At 38.4% G+C, this 15,702-nt stretch overlaps 1 protein-coding gene across 6 annotated transcripts in view; it reads left to right on the top strand.

Moving 5' to 3' along the window:
- Nucleotides 1-9,230, top strand: part of KANK1 (KN motif and ankyrin repeat domains 1) — a 209,803-nt gene extending 200,573 nt beyond the window's left edge. For all 6 annotated transcript variants that reach the window (XM_075597386.1, XM_075597358.1, XM_075597406.1 and 3 more), the window contains 5 exons: nt 1,154-1,373; nt 3,392-3,534; nt 4,537-4,737; nt 6,901-6,999; nt 8,543-9,230. In XM_075597386.1, the coding sequence (XP_075453501.1) occupies nt 1,154-1,373; nt 3,392-3,534; nt 4,537-4,737; nt 6,901-6,999; nt 8,543-8,608 (729 nt within the window). In that variant the 3' untranslated portion in view covers nt 8,609-9,230. The remainder of the gene's footprint in view (nt 1-1,153; nt 1,374-3,391; nt 3,535-4,536; nt 4,738-6,900; nt 7,000-8,542) is intronic.
- Nucleotides 9,231-15,702: the final 6,472 nt, after the last annotated feature.

Below are 15,702 nucleotides of genomic sequence, written 5' to 3'. Positions count from 1 at the left end.
AATCCTGGAGCCCTGTCTGATTTCTATACGTACATGTTACATTTTTAATCTATGGTTTTAGAGAAAACAATAGTCGGTCAAAACGGTCTTTCTGGCGAGCCAATCAGAAATAGCCATGTCTGTACAATGCACACGATCCTAACAATGGGGGTATTCCAATGTTGTCGACTTTTATTAGCAGCTTGCCATCAGATAATATAGCACGGGTGCTTTTTCTTCATGATTATGTAAGTGGGGGGGGGAGGGGAATTGCATCGGCCACAGAGGACTGCAGCCTTAATATCATTTTCCGGAAACCACTTTGTACCCGGACTCTGCTATGTGCAATATAACTGGGTTTTCTGTCACCTCTGTGCAGCCACGATGTCTCATAAGAATGATTATCACACCAACAACACAGAGACCTTCTATAGCTGTTATCAGCCAGGATGCTATGAAAATGTTATCATGTGGCATGTTGTTACTGGCAGTGGCTGCGTGTGCGCATTCTTTCACTGCAGGATCATCCGTGGTTTTATATACTGTATCCCTCCTTCACTCTTCGGCTTATGAATTCCTTCAGAACAATTGTGTGTATACACAAGTATAATGGTACTTTCATCAGGGCCACATTTCCACTTGTATACAGGACAAAGTTGTGTCTTTGCACTATATCAAAATGACTCCCTATTGCATAACTGTTTCTCCATTATAATAATTTACTCTGCGCATGGTGCTTTTCCTTCCCAGGGTTTGTCATTTACTCATTACTGTACCAAAACGGACATCATCAATTCCGTATAGTTCTACTATGAACAGTATTATAATATGATTACTAGCCATACAGAAGTATTATTGTCATTAAGCAGTTCTCCATTCACAAGTACAGCTCAACCCCGTTATAGTGCGATCCGTTACAACGCGAATCCGCTTATAACACGATGTAAGCGTGGCTCTCAATTTTTGTATTTATGAATACTTTACAACACGATTATTGGTATCTTAAATGCTTTATCGTACAGTGCATACAATTGTACATTATTTCTAACGCGATCCGCTTAGAACGCGATGTGATTCTTTGGACCCCAAGCACAGAGTTATAAGGGGGTTGAGCTGTATCATGTAAAAAAAAAGTGATGCAAAGGAGAGACTCTGAATTGTGTTTTGTTGGCAGCGGCTGTGTTTAAACACCATACAAAACGAGTGGTTCCGGGTGTCGAGTCAGAAGTCTGCTATCCCGGCGATGGTTGGGGATTACATAACTGCGTTCACAGAGATTTCCTCTGCCGCCCTGGGCCACATCATCAACATGGCAGATGGCAATGGGAACACCGCTCTTCACTACAGTGTGTCCCATTCCAACTTTGAAATCGTGAAGCTGCTGTTGAATGCAGGTAGGTGTTTTCTCGGGTCGCCTGTAATAGCTGGACATGGTCACGTGTCTTCTCAGGAATCCTGGTGATTTTAAGGCGCTTGTCGACCAAAAAAGCTTTTATTACCAGTTGATATCATGTTTCACCTGCTGGTCCTGGTTGGAGACACTACATCCCTTACCAACACAGGACAGTTGGTAAATAACCTATTTAGAGGATGATAAATAAAAAGCATGCTATATATAATACTAGTGTTAGTTTATCAAGGCCTAGACGACTGTGCAAAAAGTTATTTCCAAAGATCAGAACCGATCTTGTTCAGTTTTTAACGGTTTAGCGATATCATCTTCTTCAGCAAATGCAAAAAGGAGCATCTGATCCCAAAAGGACTCGTCCTCAAAAACCCGCCTGCGAACACATACAACACAAAATTCTCCCAACAGCTGTGCACCAGCAACTCAGAATAGCCACAGAATGGTATCGTTTATTAATTTTTAATTATTAAAGCTCGGCTAACATGGTACCGATACCTCTACACACATTTTATTTATATATATATATATAGTTTTACATATATATAGTTTTATATATATATCGTTTTATATATATATCGTTTTATATATTTATATATAGTTATATATATATATAGTTATAGTTATATATATAGTTATATATATATATATATATATATATATATATATATATATATATATATATATATATATATATATATTTATATATAAGTTATATATATATGTATATATATATATAGATAGATCTATTAGATCTATATCTCTCTCTATATATATGTGTGTCTATATATGTATGTGTGTGTATATGTGTATATGTATATATGTATAAAATAGAACTGGAAATAATTCACAAATTAACCAGTTGACTGCCAGAGGAGCCTGTGTGCATCTTAAGCAGTTAAAGGGTTAACCAATTGTATGGTATCTAAATATGCATGATTACAAGGCCCGTTCTGCACATTTTATGCATTACTAAGCTCTTTGCTGTGTGTACTCACCACAACCACACAGAGACGGTGGTCAACGTGGCTCAAAAAAAGAAGTGGCACTGTGCCCACTTTCTAAAAAATGTAAATGAAAAAAAGCTACATTTAGTAAACCTTGGGACAAAACGATATAAAATGCATTTTAGCAACACTTAGGCTTTTCTTATGCTGGAAAAATAAATCTTTTACATTTTTTTTTAAATACAAAAAAAAAAACCAAGAAAGTAAAATTGTAAGTTCTTTAAAAAAAATAATAATAATAAGTTGTGGCCCTGTGGATTAAAAAATAAAAAGTAGTGGTGATCTTTAGCCCCTAGTACCATTACCCTTTGACCACTGCGGAGAGAATGAATGTACAGATGTTATTGCACCCGTTAATGCTGCACATTATACATTATACAACCACAGCACTATTGAAACCCATGGTTAAGGAGACAACACAGATGTTAGTGCGTTATTGTGTGCATTAACATCTGCTATAGCTGTATGTGACAGAATGTAGTCCTGTACAGACATCTCATTGCACCTGCACAAAGCATACTGTACTATTTAACCTAACAACTGTGTAACCTCACAATAAAAAAACCACAGTGCTAGTACTCTGTTACCTGGTTTCTGTTTGGTTGAGCTTCAGCATGGTATTTATTGGTAGCCGTCAGGAGGCACACTTTGGCTTTGTGTTCACTTGTTGCTGTACAGATAACAATGGTGCAGTTGCTCAGAGTACCAAATGTAATAGGAGTCTCGTTTTGAAACAGTGGGTGTAATGTTCTCTCTTTTTTTTTTTTTATGTTAAAAGTGTCTATTATATTCACTGTTTGTAATCTCTGAAATAATAGTCAAATATAGTAACTAGTGTAATAATTGCACACACTCAACAGCGAATGGGTTATGAGATCATATGTGTTAGAAGAACTGTCCTGACAAGCACGCTATAGTTTATTTGAACAATTCGTTGCTTTTATGATTATCCTTTTTCTAATTACTTCATTTCGCACTGAAATGGTTTATTTCTTTGCAGACGTGTGCAATGTAAATCACCAGAACAAGGCTGGCTATACGCCCATCATGCTCGCTGCTCTCGCAGCTGTGGAAGCAGAGAAGGACATGAGAGTGGTGGAGGAACTCTTCAGCTCTGGGGACGTGAATGCAAAAGCCAGTCAGGTCAGTACCACAACTTCCCGACTCCATTTAAACTTCCACATTGGATCTGAATCCTTGTTTTATAGATGGTTACACTTTAATAGTTGCCATCTTCACTATATTTGTACCTATGTAGTCTATTCATTACAGATCACACAGCATGAGGTTTTTCTTTGCCATCGGTAAAATGACATCATTTTACTGCCTTCATTAGGGAACGTGAACCTGTATTTTATAAAGCACTGCTTATCTTTCCTGTTTGACGTATATGCACTTTATTTTTTGTTTTTTTTATAACCAATTCTCTTTATTTCTCTGTTTATATACTTGTGGAATTATTAAACAGTTTACTCATTGCAGAATTGCTCAATAAAAATGACCAATGTTGTAAATACTCTCAAAGCTGCTTTATCATAGTGTCCTTTGCATGACACTCTAGCAATGACAGCAGTGCTGTCCCTCGGATACATGTAGCTACTGAATCCTCTCTGGTACATGTCATATGGCTCCGTTTGAAATGTGACTTGAATGCCTTATAACCTGTATACAGCGTTGCACAGAGAATTTAGCAGTCAGTCACTCCCTTCCCCAAAGAGCTTATAATAATCTAATTCTGATGCTCGAGGCCCAATGAGGTGGGTATTTCCCCATGGTCACGAGGAGAGCTGACGGTGGGTTTCATACCGGGTTCCTCGGCTTCAAAAGAACCCGTGGGCACGAACCGAAGAGATTCTCAATTTACATGTTCCTCAAAGACTGTGACTAGTCAGGTCAGCCTAATACATTTAACAATATGTTGTGTGTAGTGCTTTGACATGCAAATATTTTTAGGCCCAATTCTCCCCATAGAGCTTACAATCTTGATATCACATGCACAGGGGATTAAACTGGCCCAAGGTGACAAGAACAGGATGCCTGCCAGGTTCAGTGTAGTGATGTGCTAATTATGCCGCTCTGTCCCCCTCACCTGTTCCACTGTGTGATGTCACAAACCATTCATGTAAACTTGCGTTCTGTTTCCAGGCTGGTCAGACGGCTCTGATGCTCGCAGTAAGCCACGGGCGGATAGACATGGTCAGAGCCCTCCTGGTGTGTGGCGCAGATGTTAATATCCAGGACGATGAAGGCTCCACAGCGTTAATGTGTGCAAGTGAGCACGGACACGTAGAGATAGTCAAGCTGCTGCTGGGCCAGCTCGGGTGCAATGCTGCTTTGGAAGACAATGTGAGTTTTGTGGGATCAAAACATAACATGAACCCTTGTGCTGCAAGAGGGACCAGCAATGCGTTCCTCAGCCAAACATTCATTTTTCACAAGCTACAAATAAGTCAAATAGTTACTTTAGAGGCCACTGAGTCCTTTCTTATATATATATATAATTTTAAAAAATCAATTCTATTGGTAAATGGTGTATATTTTTATGACACACTAGGCTGCAATGACCTTTCAAATGGCCAATCCCAGCAGACAAACAAATAATAATTCTACATCTTTCCAATGTAATTAACTTCTTTAGAAAATTCATTTACATTCAAGTGAAAATGTTGCTTCTGCATTTTTCATAGAACCCAATTCTTACCTGGTGAGATTTTTTTTGTAAACCAAACCAACCCTCTGCATAAACGGCAGATCAATGTTGTTCTGATTTTAGCTCTTTTTGGCAAGTGAGGGCATCACATTTTTCATAAGATAGAAAAGAACGAGGATCAATATTTTCCCCTTTTTGAGATTAAGTAATGATCAAAAAAACGCCTCAAAGCATTTCATTACCCGCGTTATTTTTTAAAGGCTCCAGTCACTTACGTTTAACCCTAATAGTTCATATTGATCCTAAGAGAAAGTGCACCTTCCTGAATACATCCGGTTCTCTGTCCTCTTGAGATAATGTCTCATCGTTAAAGCAGCAATCCAAGCAGACTGTGGTTTAAAAAAAAAATTAAGTAGCATTGAAGCAGGGGCCCTCTGGAGCTGAACCCCATTCATTTCAGCTCTGGAACCCCATTAATTTCAGCTGTGGAACCCCATTAATTTCAGCTGTGGAACCCCATTAATTTCAGCTGTGGAACCCCATTAATTTCAGCTCTGGAACCCCATTCATTTCAGCTCTGGAACCCCATTCATTTCAGCTCTGGAACCCCATGCTTCCAGGATACTTGCCTCCATAATGGCGGATTTTCAAACCTCCAGCATCCTGCGGGCCAATAGGAAGCCGTGACATCATCCGGTGCAGCTTCCTATTGGCCCGTGTGACCAGGACCGGGGCAAATATCTTGGGAAGCAAAGGGGTCCCCAGAGGAGAAATGAATGGGGTTCAGCGCTGGAGACCCTCTGCTTCAATGCTATGTAAAAACGCCACTTGGATTGCTGCTGAAGCACATGTGCACAAACACTGCAGACACCTGCTTTCTCAGTCAAATTTTGCGCTGCCTGCAAAGTTAAAAATAAATATGTTAATACTGCGAGACACAAATCATCAACCAATGACTAATCTCTGCAGCTTTAGGCTTCCCTGCCACGCGTCACCCAAACCTGCAGCTGCATTTGTACTCGCTTTATGTCGCCTTCCCTTTCTGAAGTTAACTGCTAGGTGGAAAAAAAATCTGCTTAGAACAGTTTGAAGGTGCTGCCTGGTGTAGGGTCGCATTGAACACACAGCAGTGATATGTTCAGTAGGTTAAAACGAGGTCGTTGATGCCTCTGGAATCGGCATTTCCTGTCAGGACATCCCACCCATCAAATAAAGCAGTCCCGAGTAGAACTATAAAATGTCAGAGCGCTTAAAGCGTCATCTACTTGGGAAACCAAAATGGATTGGAGACGCAATCAATAAAGCCGCTGACATCCACTGCCTTCCCTCGCTGCCTTATATCACGGGTCAATTCTGAGTAGAGAAATGAGTTCCCCAAGTGATTCTGTGTTCAAAGCATAGATACCATATTAGGTTCACATGGCAGATCCACCATGGAATGTGTGTTTGGGTGTTACATTCTCCTTTATTCTCTAAGCAGAAGGAACTTGGTAGGACTGAAAGTGCATACAAATTCCTAATGTCGCTATGCAATGTAACTTGTTGAAAAGGAAAATGGCAGCGGAATATATCCTCCATAAGGATGCAATGCTGTGTCATAATATGTAACAATTGGGGCTATTTTGTAACTCCATATAATAACAATATATCAATGGCGTCTTCTTAAACAAACAAGTAATCAATGCTTTTTGACCCCCGCTCAGGAGTGTAGCAGGTAAGCTCTCTATAAAGTGACCTGGTTTTCATTACAGCAGTCTGTCAGTAAGCTAAAGGATAAAATAATGTGTGTATTTAACCCCATTGTGCAGTATTGTTGTGCAATTACATGCAATGTTCAATGTTCTACTCTCTTTTTGTAGGATGGCAGTTCAGCATTGTCTATTTCCTTGGATGCTGGTCATAAAGATATCGCCGTTCTCCTGTACGCTCATGTCAATTTTTCTAAAACCCAGTCTCCGGTAAGTACACTGTAAGAAGGTTAAAATATTAATAGACCAAAGAATGTCATGTAAATGTCAAAATCATTATCAAATCCAATAAAATCTGTTCTTCACCCCGAGGTTTTAGCAGATCCACAAAGCTAAATACTTGCAAAAACAGCAGCTGTTGTGCAGTAGATCTCAATGTAAATAAAGGAGTATGCTGCACACCACAATGAAAAAATAAATACATACAATTTACCGGTGCTGCTGGTTCAAGGAGTACCTGTCAGAGTAATTCCAGGGCAATAGTGACTAGGCACTTGAGAAAGACCTATTTAGGTCGAAACGTTGTGTGGCACAATAAATTAGCATTATAATCAAAACCGTAGAGCGTTGGATCCCCTTTTTTCCTCAGTACAGTAGATCTCAGCACAGGCCTAACACCATGTTAAGTCAGCACTTCCGTGCATTAACTTCAAATAACATGGAGTTAAGGCCGTCTTACCTGAAGGTGGCATTTCTCCCATCCAGACCGTAGAATCTAAGGGGGAGAGACAGGAGTCATTATGTTTTACTTTATACTTTGCATATCCTAATTAGCATATTTCCCATGTATCTCGGGTGTGTTGCTTTTTGAGCACAAGTGTCTCGCCACGTGTTGTATAAAAGTGTGTTTGGGGAGCTACAGAAGTCACTCCGGACGCTAGTAAAATAGGTCTCCTCCAAAACCTATATTTCAGGGTTTTGATGGAAGTACCACCACCTTTAGGTATGGCAACTAACGCCTCGTTCCTGCGTTCAGTTTAATGGACCTTTGGTTGGGGGAATGCCTATTTTACATATCAGCCCTAATGACCGTTATTAGTTAATGCACTGCCCTTTCAGGCATGAAAAACAGCACCGCATTATTAAGTGTTAACGTGCATCTTTAAAGCTCAACACTTAACTTAGGTTAGCGCCTTAAGTCAAGTCAATAACAGACTTCTGTGGATCTGGGCCTCAGAGGGTACCCATATTCTCTAGAGTTAATTCCAGCAACTCCCCCTCCTCTGAAAGAGGAGATAACATAGTGTCAGGAAATTAATGGTTATCTCAGATGCAGATATATATATTTTAATATGTCTACCTGTATGTGTATCAATATATCTTGTTTTAATGTGGCCACCACATCACCAAAAAAGAAGTTGCAACCTAGTGATGTAATGGCTTTCCATTGGCTGACGGTCCCAGAGCTTATAGTGCCACGATTCGGCTCCGGGAGAACCATGGAATGGTTCTATAAATCAGGTGTCCTACCTACTGAAAATCATAGGTCAATGGCCAAGTGGGGTTCCCTCCTCCCTTGAGTCAACCTACATTAGCAGGCTGCCGGAGCACGTTTTAGTAGTGGTTGTTGGAACATTATTGTAGGCTTTCTTTCTGTATACTCATAAACAAAGTATCGGGAGTCTTACTATCTCACTCATTCGATGCCACTGGCTTAACTTCTTCACTGCAATACAAAAGGCGTTAGGTCAATAATATTGTAATTCTGTTTTATATTTCAATAACTGTTCTTTTCTGTTTATCCTTTCCCCAGGGCACACCAAGGCTGGGTAGGAAGCTTCCTACCAGTCCAACACAGAGAGGCCCATTCGACAATTAACGCTGGGGGGGAGAGAGATCAACAAAAAACGTTTTGCCATCTCTGAGCTGCTGCTAACTGTTACTGTTCATAGCGACAGACACTGAATGTACTTGTCTTTTGCCTGAATTCACCAGCAGACTGAAGCAATATATGTATATATATAAAACCACACAGATATTAGAACTGGATCTAAGCATAATATATGTCATGGCCATGCTTCTGCAATTAGACACTCATCTTGGACACCTTATCCAGCGTGCTTTTTGGAAACAGGACTCGGTAAATAGTCCCAGGACTCCAAATGTTGAAAATGACAAGGCTTGAGCTGTTTAAAATTGTATATTTTGTTTGCAACCTTGGATAAGTGCCATAGTGTCTGTTGCATTGTTCTAAGCCTCCTAATATTTATATGTATTAAATAAATTGCCTCCTCCCCTTAATTCCATTCCAAACTGGTGTTGATGTATTATGCTAAAGAATCGTACGTCGGCTTCCGGCACATGAGCTGGCCGCAGATATTCTAGATGTAAAGTTTTAAGAGTCTCAGTGGATCTGAATTGACTAAGTAAAAGCGTTTCAGATTGGATGTGTTGTATAACTTTTATATTAAAGAAAATGGTATATATAAAGTTGTCACTCAGTATTGTCCGCGTGTTTTTGTAACCCTTGAGGAGAAAAGGTACATTAAACAAGTACGTGTACTGAACCTATATATTTTTTAAATGTGTAGTATTATGTATTAATATCTGTATAATGTTTATATGAATCCGATTGCTAGGGCCACCAGTTACAATAGATATGTTCTTTACTAGCAAACGTAACAAGATGTTGGTGTCTATGCATATTTATGGAATAATAACTTTGTCTCGTTTATTTTAGAGTTGTATGTTTTTACGTGTTTGAAGTGCCTTAGACGCTTGTCATATTTTCACAATAAACTTTCATTATGCAGTTTTTTTTATTCATCCCACAAAATAATGTTTCCCCGAGATTCTGCGAAACATTGATAAGTCAAGAATTATAGGGCTGCTGATATCTACAGCAAATTACAATCTAATTATCGTGCAGGGATCTGGATGAAAGTTTATATATACAGTTGCATAGCTAGCATACTCCGCATCATACTACTACAAAGCATTCTTACTGATGATGCTTAGATATCATTTTGTCATTGTTTGACATGTTGGATAACTTTGGGTGTACTGTAAATTTCTGGAAAATGTATTTACTCTATATGTGGCTTTATAACAACAAGTGCCATAGTAAACTAGCTTTAAAAAAATAAATATATATATATTTGTCCATCTTCAACCTTTGTTATGCACTTATATTGATCATGAATAAATGCACCAAAATAAACCCCAGTAAAACATTATTTGCTAACTGTCTCATCTGGAAATTACTTTCTTACTGCTGAAAAGAAAATGTCTCCCCCTTCCCCCCCCCCCCTCTCCCCTTTTTATCCACAATCATTCAATAAATACATGTTTCTTTCTTATGAATGCTAGAGGCATCATATTTCCCTACCACATTTCCTGTCCACTAGTATTTTTACATGGTACAAGCCAACATTACAATATAGTATTTTAGCAGAATCCGAACTGATGATGATGACATGATGATGACATGATTATGTAGTGATTACCCGATTAAAAATGGAAGTAGGATTACTAGTAGTAATATAATAATATATGCTGTGGTTTTTATGAAGGGAGGGGTTATAGAGAAATAGCATTAGCCTGGGACCAGAAAGGGGGCATTTGTGTCTAGTGCTTGTTATTTAAAAGACGATGCTGATGTTAAAGATGCACACCTTTTACATTTTCTGATTTTTATTATAATTTCATTATACTATAATCATAAGACTAGTTATCATTTGATGGAGTAAGCTTGCAATGTTGCTTTAAAGGTGCCGTATTTACTGGGAATTATTTTATATATATATATATATATATATATATACACACACACACTTTGCATATAAAACGTTTGAATACTATCCTCTTTATACAAAAGGAGCACCTTTCTTTAAAATATATTTTGTTTTGAATAATCGCTGGAAAAAATAAATAAAGATACACGGTCTGAACCATGCTTAGATTGGGACATCTTGCAACACGCAAGCATAGGCCTCTCTCTGGCAGGCATCGCAAGTCATGGGTGACTTCAGAGAGCTCTTAAAGTGAAGAAGATTTATTCTGTGAATGAATGTAATCTCCTTTATCAAAATATGTTAAACACCACTAGACTGGATTCATTTCTTTTAGCAACTTAAATTGAACTTTGCAACTTATGTTGGAGTTACAATAAAGTGTGAAAGAATTCAAACATGTAACATCTTGTCTGACATTTTGTTTGGCAAATGTTTACAATATTTTCCCCACAAGACAAAGCACAAAATCGCATCACTGACTGCTATATTTTGGCATCTGTTTAACAAATGCTAAACGGAGAGTGAGAATAGTAATTGTTTACACAGCTTTTCTACGCCACTCCTGAAACACACATGCAAACTACACAAACACACACAAACACACACACACACTGTGCCTTTGCTGTCAGATATCTAACAAGTAGCAGCAGGTGTGAAGCTGGACCAGTGGCCACTAGACTAAACACTGTGGGGCCGATTCACTAAGCTCCGTTAAGTGGGTTTAAGAGCACAAAGTACCCTTTAAGACCGATAAAGGCTGCAGTAAGATTCACTATGCAGTGATAACTGCGCGTTATCGCTCTTAAAAGGGCTTTTTTCAACCCTCGTGCGCATTTTGCGCCGATCAGGCTATTGCGCTGCTTTTTGCCAGTACAGGAGATTCACTAAGCAGCGCTAAGTGAATCGGCCTTAAAAAAACGCGCCTAACAAACGCGCCAGCTAAAGGCAGGCGCAAGAGGAGCTGGACTTAGAAAATATTTCTTTGTTTACCTTTTTGTAGGCACACCATCCATACAACAGGCCCGCGGATGTCCCTGGCTGACCCTGCGGGGTCCCCGGGTGATCCCCGCGGGACTACGGGGGTTACCCGTGGGGGTGTCCGGGGGTCCCCACAGGCATCCGGGGGTCCCCGCGGCCGTCCGCAGGCCTGCGGTACCAATGGTGTGCCCCCCAAAAATAAACAATACAATTAAAAAATACCCCCGCCCCTAACACATACACTACAGTAATGGGCAAAATTACTATTATCCACATATGGATAATAATGCATTTGCCCATTAAATATACATTAATCACAATAAATACATTTTGTACTCACCCTTGTCCGGCACCCACGATGAAGGCCATCCTCATCTTCCTCACCATCCATACACTGGGGTGCTGAAAAATATACACAAGAAGAAAAAGAGCCAAACTAATGTCCCCAAACCCCTTAATGACCTTAGTGGTTATTAACCGCTAGTCATTAAGGGGTTAAGCCACCCTGACCCGATACCCACCCTTCACCCATTTATTTGTACAGTGGCTTCATTATGTATATATATATATATATATATATATATATATATATATATATATATATATATATATATATATATACACTGTGTATGTGTATATATATATATATATATATATATATATATATATATATATATATATACTGTAGATATATATATATATATATATACTCTGTATATGCATGATTAACCAATATACAAATAAATGGTTAAGGATATACTGTACATGCCGAAATACAAATCTCTCCCAATATCACAGCACCAAGCAAAATCAATATCTAAGAAATCCAAATAAAAACACTCAATTTGACAATGTGTACATGATACAATTAATCTGTGCATCATGTATACTATGCCAACCAATGCTCCAAATTGAATACACTATTCCAAACAAGATACAAATACAATCATTAAAGAAAAACAAAGCATCTCAACACAATTAAATTACCATCAATTAATCCAATCTCCAATCAATTACAATCCAAATCAATTACACACTTCAAATCCTAAAAACAAACCATTGTGAAAAATAATCTGTCAAAGTAACCATCATACTAAGTCTATCTTCCAAAAATAAGCCAATGAAATAATCTATAGCAAACAGCCTTTAAATAAACATTTGAAAAAATGAAATGTACATTAGAAACACATTTTTACACAAAGCAGCAAATTGCAATTCCAAAAAACATCCAAACAAGGCAAGCTAACAAGTTTTTATTATACCTGTATGTATGTCCATCTATAGTTTACAGACATAAATACAGGTGCAATAAAAGAGCATCAAAAACAATTGAATAACATTAAAAATCAACATACAATACAACCACTGACTTGTCCTGTACATATGTATACCCAATGTGACATACATAAATTCAGGGCAAATAAATGTACATTAAAAAAAAATGGACGTCATGAAATTTTTAAAAAAAAAACTGTAAAATAAAATACATTTATTTTGTTTACTTACCATTAGATGAACCACTGAACGAAATCAAGGGGAACCGGAAGCACTCGAACAAGTAATCCAACAACAGGAACCAGGTAACCATAAATAAATAAACCCTTACAATCCACAAGTGTCTATCTTCTTTCTTCTATTTGTAATCCATAGTGGGGGTCTTCTTCTGTCTTCTTTTGTGCCTTCTTATCTTCATCCGCCACGCCCTGATCTTCTTTCTTCCATAGGAGGTCTTTCCTCCTCGCCGTCTAGCTTAAAAATGAGACGACATAGGCTTTTATAGGCCTATGACGTCACTTTTTCATCATATGGTTCTCACGGTCCTGATTGGGCCGTGAAAACCATGTGATTTGTCCGGGAAAAAAAAATTTGATGACGTCATTTAAAGGTAATGACGCCAGCCAATCAGAATGGCTGTGCTTCAATTGCCTTTAAGATGACATCACCCAAACAAACATGGCCGGCCTCACATGGTATGGTACTGCACCGACACACTTTATTCGAGCAAATACCCAGTATGTACCTGGCAGATACCTGGAATGCGCCGCTCCTCACCTCTGACAAGCCCCGTTGCGTTTGCCTTCCCAGCCTGGGTTCATGCCTGGCTGACGGGCGGCTGATCTGTTAAATGATAATGATTAGGATTTAATAGGCTGCAATGCTTCGCGTGTCTACCAGATGGCATAAATTCATGAATTGTAATGCAGAATATATATATATATATATATATATATACTGTGCAGTATTGCAGCCAGCGGGAATAAAATGCTTCAATCCCTGCCTGGAAAATATCTCAATGCACTCGGGCAGAAAACAGTCACAAACCTCAATACACCCGGGTATACCCGAATTCGTGGGACTAGCCGAGCTCGAATAAAGTGTGTCGCCAGTGTAGCCAATCAGAGTGTGGGAACTCAATCCCAACTCTGATTGGCTACCATACCATGTGAGACTGGCCATGTTTGTTTGGGTGACGTCATCTTAAAGGCAATTGAAGCACAGCCATTCTGATTGGCTGGCGTCATTGCCTTTAAATGACGCCATCAAATTTATTTTTTTCGGCCAAATCACATGGTTTTCACGGCCCAATCAGGACCGTGAGAACCATATGACGAAAACGTGACGTCATAGGCCTATAAAAGCCTATGTCGTCTCATTTTGAAGCTAGACGGCGAGGAGAAAAGACCTCCTATGGAAGAAAGAAAATCAGGGCGTGGCGGATGAAGATAAGAAGACCCAGAAGAAGACGGAGAAGACCCCCATTATGGATTACAAATAGAAGAAAGAAGATACAGACACTTGTGGATTGTAAGGGTTTATTTATTTATGGTTATCTGGTTCCTGTTGTTGGATTACTTGTTCCGGTTCCCCTTGATTTCGGTGAGTGGTTCATCTAATGGAAAGTAAACAAAATAAATGTATTTTACTTTTATTTTACAGGTTTTTTGGAATTCTTTTCATGACGTCCATTTTTTTTTATGTCCATTTATTTGCCCTGAATTTATGTATGTCACTATGGATATACATACGTACATGACAAGTCAGTGGTTGTATTGTATGTTGATTTTTAATGTTATTCAATTGTTTTTGATGCTCTTTTATTGCACCTGTTTTTTTGTCTGTAAACAATAGATGGACATACATACAGGTATAATAAAAACTTGTTTGCTTGCCTTGTTTGGATGTTTTTTGGAATTGCAATTTGCTACTTTGTGTAAAAATGTGTTTCTAATCTACATTTCATTTTTTCAAATATTTATTTAAAGGCTGTTTGCTATAGATTATTTCATTGGCTTATTTTTGGAAGCTAGATTTAGTGTAATGGTTACTTTGACATAGATTATTTTTCACAATGGTTTGTTTTTAGGATTTGAAGTGTGTAATTGATTTGGATTGTAATTGATTGGAGATTGGATTAATTGATGGTAATTTAATTGTGTTGAGATGCTTTGTTTTTCTTTAATGATTGTATTTGTATCTTGTTTGGAATAGTGTATTTGATTTGGAACATTGGTTGGCATAGTATACATGATGCACAGATTAATTGTATCATGTACACATTGTCAAATTGAGTGTTTTTATTTGCATTTCTTTGATATTGATTTTGCTTGGTGCTGTTTGATATTGGGAGAGATTTGTATTTCGGCATGTACAGTATATCCTTAACCATTTATTTGTATATTGGTTAATCATGCATATATATATATATATATATATATAATCTATCATTCATGATGAAGCCACTGTACAAATAAATGGGTGAAGGGTGGGTATCGGGTCAGGGTCGCTTAACCCCTTAATGACTGTAGCGGTTAATAACCGCTAAGGTCATTAAGGGGTTAGGGGACATTAGTTTGGCTCTTTTTCTTGTGTATATTTTTCAGCACTCCAGTGTATGGACGGTGATGAAGAGGAGGATGGCCTTCATCGTGGGTGCCGGACAAGGGTGAGTACAAAATGAATTTATTGTGATTAATATATATTTAATGGGCAAATGCATTATTATCCATAAGTGGATAATATAATTTTGCCCATTACTGTAGTGTGTATGTGTTAGGGGGTGGGGGGGGGGGGAAATGTGTGTTGTATATAGCAATGTTTATTGGGGGCAATTGTCCCCAATAAACATGCTATTATGCCTTAACCCCTTCATTGCCTTAGCGGATTGCCGCTAAGGTAATAAAGCTGCTTTAATGTATTTTTA

Source organism: Ascaphus truei, chromosome 1 (assembly GCF_040206685.1).
Source record: "Ascaphus truei isolate aAscTru1 chromosome 1, aAscTru1.hap1, whole genome shotgun sequence".
Taxonomy (NCBI): Eukaryota; Metazoa; Chordata; class Amphibia; order Anura; family Ascaphidae; genus Ascaphus; species Ascaphus truei.
This window is presented reverse-complemented; position numbering and strand designations above follow the sequence as displayed.